At 41.2% G+C, this 14,971-nt stretch overlaps 1 protein-coding gene across 1 annotated transcript in view; it reads right to left on the bottom strand.

Annotated features, from left to right (window-relative positions):
* The window catches only part of LOC145404364 (mediator of RNA polymerase II transcription subunit 24-like), a 45,582-nt gene extending 32,044 nt beyond the window's left edge, over positions 1-13,538 (bottom strand). Inside the window, exons 1-8 of the mRNA XM_080275887.1 lie at positions 13,418-13,538; positions 13,049-13,174; positions 12,408-12,509; positions 10,154-10,237; positions 8,464-8,614; positions 6,304-6,406; positions 5,918-6,092; positions 910-1,072 (exon numbers count right to left, since the gene is read on the bottom strand). Of these exons, the coding sequence (XP_080132013.1) occupies positions 910-1,072; positions 5,918-6,092; positions 6,304-6,406; positions 8,464-8,614; positions 10,154-10,237; positions 12,408-12,509; positions 13,049-13,174; positions 13,418-13,528 (1,015 nt within the window). The 5' untranslated portion in view covers positions 13,529-13,538. The remainder of the gene's footprint in view (positions 1-909; positions 1,073-5,917; positions 6,093-6,303; positions 6,407-8,463; positions 8,615-10,153; positions 10,238-12,407; positions 12,510-13,048; positions 13,175-13,417) is intronic.
* Between the last annotated feature and the right edge of the window lie 1,433 nt (positions 13,539-14,971).

Genomic DNA, 14,971 nt, shown 5'->3' on the forward strand with positions numbered 1-14,971 from the left:
AGAACATCAAACAGAAGTAAGAGGTTGAATAATGACTGTATAGAAGGACAAAAAAATAAAAAAAAAAAAAATGAGGGGAAGAGGTACCAGCATTAGTGAGAGAGAGAGAGAGAGAGAGAGAGAGAGAGAGAGAGAGAGAGAGACAGAGAGACAGACAAACAGACAGACAGACAGACAGACAGACAGACACACACACACACACACACACACACACACACACACACACACACACACACACACACACACACACACACACACACAAATGTAACGGAACGTGTATACACTGCTTGCAAATATGAGAATAGCATTCACATACATAGATGAAGACATGCTGAGAAAGATACTAACATCACTCATCAGACCAACGCTTGCGTATGCGTCAGTAGTCTGGAATTCTCATCTCAAAAAACACAGAGATAAGATTGAAAAAGTTCAAAGGGCTGCTACAAGATGGGTACCAAGCTTTAGAGATCTAAGTTATGAAGAAAGACTAGAAAAACTGAATCTACCTACACTACATGAGAGAAGGAAAAGAGGAGACATGATTATGCAATAAAAATGCATATTAGGAAAGGAGAAAATCGACATAAATTATTACATAACCTATAGGGATGTATCAGCAAGAGGACACTGCAAAAAACTGCATAAAAAGAGAGGCGATAAAGACGTAAGAAAATTTAGTTTCCTAAATAGGGCAATTGATCAGTGGAATGCACTACCAAATGAAATAGTGTGTGCCAAGACAATTCATAAATTTAAGGATATGTACGATAAAAGTGGCTTAAGACATGGGACAGTATGAGCTTGACTCATTACTGTAAAGATACAATTAGGTAAGAACAATTATGTAAGAACACAAACACACACACACACGAACCAAAGCAGAGCTGATGGTAAGAGAGGGCTAACCTGGTCCGTTTAACGTAAGGTGGATAGTATTGAGGATGGAGGGGACCTTGATGAAGGTGAAGCCCACCCACTTCAGCTCCTGGTAGGGCTGATACTCTGGGCAACTCAGACCCAGAAAACTACTCCGCAATAATTCCAGGAACAATTCTTCAGTGCTCAGACCCTGAAAGTGACAAAAAAGGTATTATTACAATACTATCAGACTGGTGATTGCAGAATACTGTCAGGTACAGCACAATAACAAATAATCAAGATCATCATCAGTGAAATTCAATTTTTCCTCCACTTACTATGAAGTGGGAAAGATTCTGAAACAGGAGAGAAAAGTACAAAACCTGGAAAATCTATCAACACAGTCTATCAGTTTATCTATCCATATATCTATTGCCAGACACCTTAATCCCATAAGAGGTGGACACAAATTAATCACATCCATGTCACTGTTCTCTGCCATCATGCTGCCTTCACTCCAACTTACACCCCCTCTCATATACAGTAGGCCTACAGTACCTCTCCACTCCATCTCTCCATCTCATCCTCAGTCTCCCCCTCCTTTCCCCCCTCCACCTCACTCACACTCTCAGAGTTAATCTCTCATTCTTCAACCTCTCCATGTGACCATCCTCTCAACGGTGCTCAGTGAAACTGGACACACATCAATGTGCTTCACACTGAAGTCAACTACCTTAACCCCTTCTTTCCCTCCCCCTCCCCCCAGTGTAAACATTACGTTTACCCCCCATACCGACCTGACAGCTCCCCCTCCCGTAGTGTGAGGGGTAGTGTATATTTTTTGCCACGTCGAAACCATTCACTCTTTTTTTATTTGTTTGTATACTGATGATCACATAAACCCAGCATGATGCTGGTAATAAAAAAATATTATAAAATAAATCATTACAATATATAAGTTTACATATCTTATGCTAAAGTACTGTTACCCAGGTAAGTACTGTACAAACTGGCTTGAAAAAAATGTCCTGCACAGATTGATGGCTTATTTATTTACCTTGTAAGCTAAGCATGAAGTGTGTGGACACACGTGATGGTGATGGCAACCTTGACCCACTTGTTGCCGAGAATGCAGCGTCACTAAGCTCGCTACTAATTTCCTCCTCCTCCTCACTCACATCAACTTTGCTATCATTTTCAGGATCACAGTCATCTACTGACACATCAGACACTGCTGCATCATCATCTGATACATCTAAATAAGTATCCTCATGAGGAATAAAGTCGTCACTATCGGAATCTGCCAGAGACGCCATGAGAGAAAAATATCCTATACACTCTCTCTCGTGGTCAAGTGCGTGGTAACTGACTCTCTCAGGCAGGCCAAGGGGTGTAAACTTTGCCGTATGTCAGCAGAAAATATAGTACGATATCTGTAGTAGAAATTATAAATAAAATAATGATTGGTCTAAAAGAGGTTACATCACAGATGAGTGAGCAAGCCATTGGTGCCACCGTAACTCAGTCATGACGTATCTTATGATGTCAAAATTCGTCAGAACTTCGTCACAGTCTTTGTTGTCAAAACACTGAGCTGTTGCTAACCCGAGGTCCTCAGAAACAGCCTTACCGGGCTCCCCTGAGGCCCATAAGCTGCCATTCATTAGAGGGTGTACCAGCGTACAACGGTAGCAGTTCCGGTGTCTCACAGGTGTTTACTGGTGATGTACGGGGGTACATCAAAACACATTTTTGGTAAAGAAGGGGTTAAAATGGTGATGGAGCTCGAAGCATGGTCATCGACAACCTTTCTTTTGGTGGCCTAGTTGTGGCAACTGGATTAATCTTCATCAATCTTGTGAACCAAGTGCTCCCCCTTCATCACCAGGTAAGGGAGCCAGCTAATGTTGATGATGTTCCCTGCCCTAGTCGTCTTAGGAAACGGATGTAGCCCCCCCCCCCCCACATGTCTGCTGTAAGTGGCCTCCTATACTGGGCAGCTAAAGAGACAAGTTGCCTAGTGTTTTAGCAATGCTTCACACTGCACCCTGTGGCAAGCAACATACTGTACATCTTTGGTTGCCTGGCCAAGCAAAACAGGTGGCCTGGTGAAACCCAACCAAGTCAACCAGCTGGTCATTTTTTACTACAGTGCTCATCAGAAGTATCGAGCGCCCTGCGTCCCTCCAACGAAACAAACCTTTCAACAATCAAAAAACATATAAATAATGCATTTTATTTACCTTTAGTGCTTCGTAGGGTATCCTTTACTCCAGGTAAACATCCTGATTCACTCTTATGTTCTTCGGAAGCACAACAAGCTTCCCCAAACCTTGACCAGAAAAACAAGCCCATACCATGAGTGAATCAGGATGTTGAACTGTGCTTTCTACATACCGAGGGTCAAGTGGGTCACTACCTTTGCGTCGGTACACACGTGCTCCTCTGTTACAGGTGACACTAAACGTTGCCTCATCAGACCACAACATTGACAACCATTGCTCCTCACCCCAGTTAAGATATTTATTAGCAAAGGCAAGCCTACGAAGTCACTGGTTTTTTGTGAGAAGAGGCTTCTTCACAGGCCTGTGACTTGTGTAACCAAGTTCATGGACCCTACGAGACACTGTTCTCACAGACACCTCACCAAACACTTCCGGGTTGCTCTCCTTTATTTTCCTTGCACTCACACGAGGATTAAACTCCACTGCATGTTTTAAAAAATTAACAGACCTTGGGGAAGTTTTCCTAGGCCTACCAGACCGCGGTTTCTTTGTGGGAACTTCACCACTGTTTTCCACTCGAAACCACGTGCACCACCGACGCACTGTCAATCGAGCCACACCACCCAATTCACTAATTTCCTTTGTCTGGTGGCCTGCCTCCTTTAGAGCAATGATCTGGGATATGATTTCACTCGATAGTTTACGGGTAGGTGCCATAACAAAGTGGTGAAAGCCAAAACACTGCGGGACACTCGGTAAAAAATGGCGCCAAAAGAGAGGGAGACGCAGCAGAGTTCCTCTCTCTCAGGCAGCCCGTGGGCAACTGAGGCGAGAACCAACCAGCGCGTCGGAAGGCCTCAGGGTACCGTGACGTCATGCTAGCGCACAAACTTGTGGCTCAATTTTTACCCCCAGAAATGGGTGATTTTTTTTTTGGCCATAAGTATTGTGCACCCGGCGGTAGGCGCTCTACCCAAGACCACCTACCCACACTCCAAAGAAGGCACCTCAAGGATCTCTAGAAGAAGCAGGTAGTCCTAAGCTGATGCTTGAGGACGATGAGTGAAAGTGACAAACAAAGTGAAATACAGTATACTGTACCGTATGTTTAAGGAATTTTCCACAGTAATACATATTAAGTTCTTGTGCTTTTACAATACGTGCATATTATTAATAATCCTGGACTTACTCTCTCTACTTGGATTTACCTGCCTGCAACTGCTGTTTTCAACACTATACATTACAGGTGCTTTAACAAACCCATAACATCTCTTAATTTACCAATTACAGTTCGTGTCTTCAGTAAACATTATTAAGTACAAAATTTGTGTATTACATAATGTTAATATGTGTCATATTGTATTATGAATGAATGAAAAGTGATCCATTAGGTAAAATTTCAGTTTAAACATGAAATTGTCTCTGGGGTCCCACCCCAAAATTAGAAAAATCTGATAATCCAAATGATTCTCGGTCCACTGCCATTCGGATTAATGGACTTTTACTGTATATGTATACATATAGATAGATAGATAGACATATGTTTGGGTGGCAAAAATAAGGCCAGAATACATGTTTTCATAGTTGCGCAGGGGAGCTGGCGGAGAGGGGGGTGGAATAAAATCATGAGCCAGAAAACTCACCGAAACTTACCGTGCGCAAAAGGGTTCATTTGAATTAGGAACAGGGTTGAAGCCAAAATTTATCCTTGTGGCACAGCAGCATTAATCAAGTGGAAATGGGAATATACATCAACTACTTAAACTGTTATCTTTCTGTTACTCAGATATGTGGAAATCAGAGGAACAAAAGATGTTAGGCCATAGCAAGGGAGTCTCGATAGGAAGGAACGGTGCCACACTCCGTCAAAAGCTTTAGAAATATCAAGGGCTACTGCAAAAGTTTCTTCACGTTGGTCAACTGACTGATGGATCACATGAGTCAGGAAATTATGTATATCAATAGCGGATCTTTTGTGGTGAAAACCATACTGTCTATCAATAATCAAGCTGCTGGATTCAAGATGTTTACCTATGTGCTTATCAATTACAATTTCAAACACTTTACCAAGAGAAAACATGATAGCCCTTGGTCTGTAATCAGGGGGGTTAGAGGAATTTCCTTTTTTCGTAATTGGGTGGATATTGGCTTCTTTCCAAGAATCTGGGAATGAAGAGGTACGTATGCATAGTCTGAATAATTTAGCTACAGCAGGAGCAAGTTCAGGGAACAGTTTTTCTAAACAATTGGAGGAATTCCATCTGGACTTGGAGCTTTGTTAGCTGGTAAGGTGTCTAGGATGGATTTTACATATCCAAATAACATCATCCAATCAGATGTGAGAGGTGTAAGGCTGAGAGGAAAACCATGAATAGTGTGAAGAGAGTGTTGGATGCGAGAGGGATGTCTGTTGAGCATGGAAGAGTGGCTGCACGTGATAGAAATGATTGGAGAGAAATTGTGGAAGAATAAATGACGACGCACCTGAGGGGATATTCTCCCACATTTGGTCTGATCAGCTGATCAGGTCAGGTGCGGGTACGGGGATGGACACCGATTGAACTGTGCAGTTGACCCTTGTGTGGTGTGGTACGGTGAGAATCTGTCCCTCCTCCCCTTTGGGCTAAGATGCAAATGAGTGTGTTTGTGTGGATGAGTAAATTGGGAGTGTGTCGTCCTGTCTCAGCTACCTCCCTTTCTTTGGGGGTAGCAACCTGAGTATATAGAGATATACAGAAATAACATCATCTGCAAGTAGCAAGATGATCAATAAAACAAATCAACAGACTGAAAGGGTTAATGAACAGTAATAAAAGAAACAGTGAGCATACCTGGAGCTGCTGAAGAAGAAGTAGTTGTTGTGCAAAAGTTGAGGCATGGCGGGTGGTGTGAGAGAGGACCTCCAACATGACCAGGCTATGCATGGCGTGGCAAAGAGGCACCTTCATGCTATCAAATTTGTGCTTTTTCCCCACACTGTCTAAAGGTTGGTGATCACGTAGTTGGCTGTACACAACACCATTCATATTAATGAAAAAGAGTGTAATCATTAAAGCTCAGTTACATCAGAATACATGTGTTGCATACATTACAAGACCAGTATTTCATACACGTTTCCTTATGCAAATTATGTAATCTTGACATATTCTTTACAACTATATATCCATGCATTAATTCAGCAGATACTTCTGTCATAAAGTAAGCAACTGCAACTTACCAGACAGTCTTAATAAGATTATCTTTGTTCTCAACAATACCACCAGCACCTGCTAGCAATGTCTCAACTTCTACCATTTTCTTAACACAGCTGCCCCAGGTACCTGAACAAAAGTATTGCATATTTTAGTTTTACTTCTGAATCATCATCATCATCATCATCATCATCACATCCTAATTTTCTGAATGATATATGGGTGGGTACGATCAAAAAAAAAAAAAAAAAAAAATGCACAGGAATATGCTAACAATGTCCAGTTTAATGGAACATATATCTGTTTGCTTGTCATTTACGTCTTCAAAACTCTCAGCTGTCTGACATCTGTTTACTTGTCGTTTATGTCTTCAAAACTCTCAGCTGTCTGACAAAATACAGTATATCAATCACAAACAGCTTCAGTCTCTCTTTGTCATAACAAGCAAACATCCAACTGGCTATCAAACTACAGAGTAACATGGCTGGAACAGTTCAGCATACAACAGTTACCTTCACCAGAGATATTCATCAATGATACATCTTTTTCAAGGCTGTAAGAAAGGAATAAAAACTTTAAAATGTATCAACCTGAATTGCATTTATGTCAAATTTGCACTCAAGAAGCAGTGATCATTGCATATGCACTTTGTAATGATACAGGTTAGGAAGAGAAAGCAAGGTTTTGGGACCAACTGCTGCATATAAGGTGACAGGACAGATGCCTAAGAGTTGTTGCATGTTTGTAATGAGAGACCTGAATAGGAGAGCTGAAAGTATTACCATGAAGTGAAATCCAGTTACGAGCCTGGTAACCAGAGTCACCATTCATATGCAGGAAAAACACCCACAAACAGAGACAAAATCCATGCTGGGATTTTCATAATCTTGTAAATGTTATTACATATGACCAAATAATGGGGTGATGTGAAGCCTACTATGGTGCCCATAAACTGTGTGGAGACGTAAATGAGGCATCCATCCAGGAACCAAATTTCCACCCCCTTTCCTGCACCTTCCTGTGATGAGGCACTGTCCAGTGTCCACTGCAAGAGAATATTAGTTCACTGAATGGGGCAACTCTGCAGAGGCAGTTTTGCTTGTGGCTGGTGGGTCTGCTCAGCCAGACAGACCAAGGTTACTCAATAACCACCACCACCACACCATTGCTTTGTTTTTCAAATTCTCCACCTGCAAAAAAAAAAAAAAAAAAAAAAAAAAAAAAAAAAAAAAAAAACTCAATTTACTACTACAATAATTGAGGCACTTGGAGGGAAAACCAGGTAAGCACCACCCCGGCCAGAAACGGAGTTACATATACAGTAGGCTCGCACAGTCCACATCATCGCAGTGCGCGATTCGCCTTGTGCACGAGTGACCAAAAATCATAACCAAAAACCCTTCAATGCGCGAGTTTACCGCATAGAACGCGAGGCAGAGGCAAGGAGTGGCTCAAAAATGCCATTTTCTGCTCAACCATACTGCATGAAACAGCCAGAGCATTTACTTCTCAAAGTGCAATTACCCATAACTGTGATATCAAGTGCAAATATAAATCCCTTAGTAGAGGGAAATGATTATATTTGACGCAAGAACTAAGTACAGAAAATCAAAAAGCTGTTCTTTTCCCACACACCTACAGGGCACAGTGACACTATGAAATGGGCAGAAAACTCTATGGGGAGCCACATGAACAGAGTGATGACTCATCCTTACGATGGTGAGCAATGAAAAGTCAAAGACTGAGTGGAAAATTCCAGTTTTCCTCAAAGGAAGTCTGGACAGTGTTACAATCACCACAACAGTCAGTGCTGCCAAAGCTGGCCAGCGAGTCCAAGGTCACTGCTAGTGGCACGCACTTGGAAACAGCCAGCCAAAACACAGAAAACCAGTCATCTTTAACTTATCCTTACTCATCGATGGGACCACCTGGAGACCTGAAGGTACTTTCATTTGAAAGGGTTGGTGAGTCTTATGTATCTTTAATTTTTTCTCTAGCTAATATAGTTTGGCAGATAACAGGGTTTCATGTAAGGGTATATTTCCCAAAATCATGGAAATCCCCTGTTGGGAGGAGTGGGTAAAGTCGGAAAACCCCTGGCGTCTAGGGGTTAAGGAAAGTTTTGACATACATAAAACAATCTTTACAGTCCTGTAATATCTCCATTAGTAAACTTCCATTCTTACTTGGTTCTTCTCGGCGTCCAATTTCAAGCATACAGGTGAGGAAAGGTGAGCTGAGAATGTGGACAAGAATAGAAGCAGCCAAGCTGAGATTTGTCGAATGTTCAGGGGCTGTGCGCAGGTCCACCAGCTGTTGTATAGTCCATGCCATCACCTGTACAAAGTACAAAGCTCTCTTATATACACACTACCATTTCCTTTCCTTAGCACACTACAGGTGTTCATATATGATTATACAAAAGAAATTTCTGCTACATTTAGAATTTTTCATGTGAATGGCTTTAGCTACTGTTCATATGCAGTACTTAGCAATAATCCTTCCCTGCACACATACTCTTTAGATAGGTGTATGTACGTGCTGTTGCTTAATAATATTCAGTGATATAAGCAAGACGACCTGCCATTCGCACCTTGCACAAGCTGATTAGCAGGAAGGGAAGGAAATTCTTTTCACCCACAAAAGCATCACGTGAACACAGAAAACTATCCTGTTATGCTTGTGAAAGGCAAAGAATGTGTAAAATGATTCAAAACAGTGCAACAAACCTGACCAAATCGGTAAAGATACCGAACAAAAATGAATTTTTCTTTTATTTTCATGTCTTTTTTTGTTTATGCCTGTGTTTATTTATAACCGTAAACAGAGAGGTTGTGTGTTTTGCAAGGGAGGAAAAAGATGATATTTTCTGTCTGTGTCGAGATAATGGGTGTAACTATGTGTGTTTAGGCATGGCCACGAGCGAAAAAATCGCACATCCACTCGTCACAGCAGCAGGTGGCGAACTGGCAGCAACAGATGAGGTGTGAGAGTGTGAAGGTCAGTCTCATGTCCCAGATGTTTGTTCACTTCCCGAAAGTTTTCACAGTTTTCTACAAGTCGTGCTGCATTGAATGATCCAAACCAGTACAACAAACCTAAGCAAATAGGTAAAGATACCAAGACAAAATTGTATTTTTCGCATATTATCAAGTAATTTTTGTTTGTGCCTGTATTAATTCATAATCGTAAACAGATGGTTGTGTGTGATTTGCAAGAGAGGACAAAGATGATATTTTTTGCCTGGGTCGAGATAATGGGTGCAGTTCTGCTTGTTTAAGAATGGCCAGGAGCAGAAAAATTGAAAATCCACTCATTACAGCACCAGGCTCTGAACTGGTCGATGAGGTATATGGGAGTGTATTGTAGGTCAGTCCGAAGACGTTCAGAATGTTCGTTCACTTCCCAAAAATGTTTGCAGTTTTTTATAGGCCGCGCTCAAATGACGCCTGTGGCCATTTATCAGCTAAACATCATTTGACCCCGGCAGCCATGAAGGCGTTAAGTTTACTGTGTGGTGGGTGGAGGAAGGTATAAAATGGGTGGGATGGGCGGTGAGGAAAAGGTAGGTTAAGGTGAGACGGTAATGGGCAGTGGGATAGGCCTACCATGGATAAAAGTTTTGTAGGTCTGTTGGTATGGATGTGGCAAAAATTGAATGCAAAGTTTTCTCCACGTAACACTAAATATAAGCATATGCTACTCTCCCATACTGAACCTGATGGTTCACACATGCATAAGTAAAATACAAGAAGAACTACTAGCATAACAAGGAAGTAACTCAGAAAACTAAATTTTCTACATTATAAATAAAGGAGACAGTTAAAAGTACAGGTACCAGTACTGGATATGACACTTTACTGTACGTCCACTCACCTGTGCCAACCATTTTACACCACCAACAATGGAAGTAGCTAGCATCAGACAATCCTCAGGTTTTCCTCTGCATGACACGCTTTTCTGAAACCATTACATTACTTTACTAATTTTTTGTAAGTACTGTAACAATAATGACTAAAAATCATCTCTATCATCAAATCTAATAATAATAATAAGTGGTAGGTGTGGGCCCTCACCATCCACTCACTCAATGTAGTGCTGCTCTCAGGTGACTACCCTTTCCTCTCTTCCCTCCTTTTTTTCCTTCCTTCCTCTTCTGTCTTTCTTTCCTTCATTCTATCTTCTTCCTTCCTTCTACAGGTGACTCTGCACTGAGTGACAATTCCAACGGGTTCCTGTACACCAAGAAACCATTTACTATGCTGGGTGATAACCATACAACCCAATTACGGCACCTGGTGGTTTAGTGGGTAAATAAGGTGCTCCAATCAGATTGAGCCTGTGCAGGTTTATATCCAAGAGGTAACTGGGGTTTACTGCTCACGTAATGCCACTTAGGGATGAGTGAGGCTGGGCACTCTCATTTTAAATGTCAAGACCAACTTGCCAAGCCCTGGGCTCCTACACTCCTCATGGGACAGCATAGGACTGGATGATGGATGGATGGATAAGAATAATGACTAATAATAATCGTGTGACATGATCAGGAAAAATGCCGCAATGGCAGCCTGGACTTACGCACAAAAAAAACATTCCCAAGGATTTTATTTACCCCCCAAATTGGTTATATTGGTATAAACTGTATACTATCATTTTCAATGATGTTTATATTATACAATACACTACTAAAAACAGACAAAGTTGATGAATAAAAAACCACCAGGCACCATAGTCTGATTATATGGTTACCACCCAGCATAATAAATGGTTTCCTGGTGTTCAGGAAACCATTTGCCTTGTCACTCAGTGTAAACTCACCCACAGACAGAAGGAAGAGGAAAGAATGGACAAAAGTAGGACAGAACAGGAAATGTAAAGTCACCAGCAGGCAGGAGGAGGAGGAAAGAATGAAGGAATGAAAGACAGAAGATGAAGGAGGGAAGAGAGGAAAAGGCAGACACCCAAAGCAGCACTACACTGAGTGAATGGATGGTAAGCATCCCTACCTTCCACAATAATAATAATAATGATAATAATCTATCTATCTATCTATTGCCAGATGCCTCAATCCTGTTCAGGGTGGCCACAAACAAACTGCCTCCACGTCGCCCTGTCCCACGCCATTTCACTGCCCTGCTCCCAACTCACACCCCCCTCTCTCATATACCTCTCCACCCCATCCTTCCATCTCATCCTCAGCCTCCCTCTCCCCCCTCCCCCCCTCCACCTCACTCACATACACTCTTCGTCAGGACCAACTTGCCTAGCCCTGGGCTCCTATGCTTCCAATGGGGCAACAAACGATCGATGATGAAGATAATAATAATAACAGCAAACAACAACAATAATAATAAAAATAATAATAATTCAAACTGTATTAACAAATACAATTTTCAAATGAAATGAATGTCTGAATGCTACATATTCCATTATGGTTATACACAATGGCTTACAGTACTGTATCCATCCATCCATCATCTAATCCTACAATGCCCCACGAGGAGCGTAGGAGCTCAGGGCTAGGCAGTTGGTCCCGACATTTAAGATGAGAGTGACCAGCCTCACTCATCCCTGAGTGGCATTACATGAGCAATCAACACCAACCATCCCTTGGATATAAACCTTCACCGCCTCAATCCGACTGAAGTGCAATAATTACCCACTAAACCACCAGGCGCCAAAATTTGGTTATATGGTTACCACCCAGCATAGAAAATGGTTTCCTGGTGTACAGGAAACCATTTGGTTTGTCACTCAGTGTAGAGTCACCCACAGGCTGATGGAAGTGGAAAGAATGAAGGAAAGAAAGACAGATGAGGGAGTGTAAAGTCACCCGTAGGCAGAAGGATAATGAAAGAATGAAGGAAAGAAAGACAGATGAGGGAGTGTAAAGTCACCCGTAGGCAGAAGGATAATGAAAGAATGAAGGAAAGAAAGACAGAAGAGAATGGAAGGAAAGAAGGATGGAGAGGAAAGGGCAGACACCTGAGAGCAGCACTACATCGAGTGAGTACTGTATATCATTAAAATTCATCATTCTTCTATCAAAACATTTAGCAATAACTCAAGTACTGAGTAACTGAACAGTTCTATGCAAAACACATGAGATACACAAACACTAATGGAGTACCATCATTGACTGCAGAAGGGTGAGTAAAGCATGAATACAGTGTGGTTTGTGTAGCCCATCATACTTGCTGATGCTCTCAATCACACCACCATACGAAACAATCTGAGAAAAAAAATATAAACTACAGTATAATATTGCAATAACAGCAATTCAATACTTTGCTAATGTGTGAATTAGATAAGAAATAATTTCACATAACCAGTAAGAAATTCAAAAGAATAATATCCAGCATTTCAGAAAGAGCTTCCCATGAAATCCATAAACACTCAGTCTTGCCATTATTCTCCCACAGAGTTAGTTAAACCCAAAAACCAAAAGAAAAATACAGTATTGCAAGTTAAAAACTTACCATACTGGTGAAATTTCATACACATGAACAAACATAAACATGACCATAAGCAATCATCATAGCATATTTCATTCAATTATAAACTGTGATATCCCAAAACTTTTTAGGTTCAAAATTCAATCATATTACTGTACAATGAAATCTAACATAATATAGTACTGGATGGAAATGTTCATACTTTCATACAAACCATAACTGTACAAAAACCTCTCAGTTTTATGACAGCATCATAAAATTTTAATTATGACACACCACATCACTCAACCTACCGGAGGAACGTCACTCAACCTACCTGAGAACTAAGAGAGTGTCTGAGGTAGGACAGGATAAGGGTATTTGGCAGGGGTCCCATTAGAGCCTGCTGCAGAATGTAATCAGCTAAGTGGTAGATGTCTCCACTCACACCCCAAGGCAACACCTGAAAAAACAAAACTTCTTGGAAACTATCATAAGTGTCCTCTAGTTGTATTATTCATACAAGAATGGTGTTTGGCGGCATTTCTAAAGTTCTCACAGCGCTGACACATAAGCCACACTTTTCTTCTCAATCAATAACATTTTTCATCCTGAATTACTATAATCATGGTACCGTACTCACAGCAAGGTTTTAGTTTGCTATATAAAACTCCTAAACATAAAATAGTGACTGTTTCCTTCTCACCGTCTTTATATGTATTCCCCACTGCAGGTCTGACCATCGTTCCCGCCAAGCTCTGATAAGCAGGGAGCGAATAGTGCCCGCCTTACTGCTGGTGACTGGTTCTAGGACCATGGTGATCAATGTTCACCTCAACCCTCTACACAGCCAACAGGCTATGCACTCAGGATTAAAATCAGGCCTTCATCTCCTCTTCTGGAAAAAAAAATATATATATATATACAGTAATCCCTCCACTATCCGATGTAACAGAGCCAAAGGCATGTCCCAAAAGTGGTCCTGTCTGGATAGTGGGCCCCAGCCTCCTGGACTTGTACTTATGGACTCTAACTCAGACAAACACCTATACAACTCCTTCTGGACATGCATACCCGGTAGCATCTATTTAAGACCCAAATCACACCAATAAGGGACATAAAAGACTGAAATAAATGCAAAAGAACCAGAGAATGAGGTTTTAGCGGTGAGTTTATACAATATTTAACATTCTGGGTACTTACAACAAGCCTCTGGCTCCTGGACTGGTAGTTATGGACCCTAACCTAGCCTAACTCAGTAAAACACCTCCCTACTGCACATGTATAGCACCCAAGACCCTATTCACACCAATAAGGGACATAAAAGAGTGAAATGAGGTTTTAGAGGTAAGTATGGAAAATACAGTACAATATGAAACATTCTGGGTACTTACAACAAGTCCCTGGCTCCTGGACTGGTATTTATGGACCCTAACCCAGCCTAATTTTGAAAGTCACCTAAATAACTCCCTACCGGACATGCACAGCACATATTTAAACCTATTTAAGACCCTATTCACGCCAATAATGGACATAAAGCTTGAAATAAATGAAAAGGAACCAAAGAATGAGGAATTAGAAGTGTCTGTACCTCAGCCAGGGTACTTACAGCACGTTTATCCTTCTCTAAGGCTTTGGCAGTGGTGAAAATGCTCATGAAGCACACACAGTAATCCAGTGTTGTGCTGCACTTACAGTAATTTCTTGCACTGTGAGTTATAACTGTTTAACACTGCACATTGTTAATTGCACAATGCCAGTTTCAACCACCAGTTTCAATCGCCAGTTTGCACTCCACTGTTAATCCTTTGCACTTCAATTCTAATTTCTTAACATTGCACAACACTATAAATTCTCATGTGGTCTACTGGCTAGGTATTGTAGTTTATTCACTGTTTATTCACAAAAAACGAGCACGTGTGGCATCCACTGTAATAAACACCCACTCGCAATCGAAGTAAAGCAGTAACTGTTGGAGTGTTGGTGACGGGGAAACAGAGTTGCCAGATCGCAACGGCCACATTACCAAACTCCTCAATTTTCATTACCAAATTTAACTTTTCATTGCCAAATTCGTAAAGCTAGCATTTATTCCTCGCTAATTATATATACAAGTGGAAATACAGTACATGCAATCACTCTTCTTATAATTAACAGCATATTGATTATTTTCATGCTATGTAGGCTAGTAGATTACTCAGAAAGAGCAGACAATCCTCCATCTCCATCCTGTGTATCCTCATACATGTGAAAAATCCAT

The sequence above is a fragment of the Coenobita brevimanus genome, chromosome 63 (assembly GCF_032717465.1).
Source record: "Coenobita brevimanus isolate Jiangsu-jjx chromosome 63, ASM3271746v2, whole genome shotgun sequence".
NCBI classification, from domain to species: domain Eukaryota; kingdom Metazoa; phylum Arthropoda; class Malacostraca; order Decapoda; family Coenobitidae; genus Coenobita; species Coenobita brevimanus.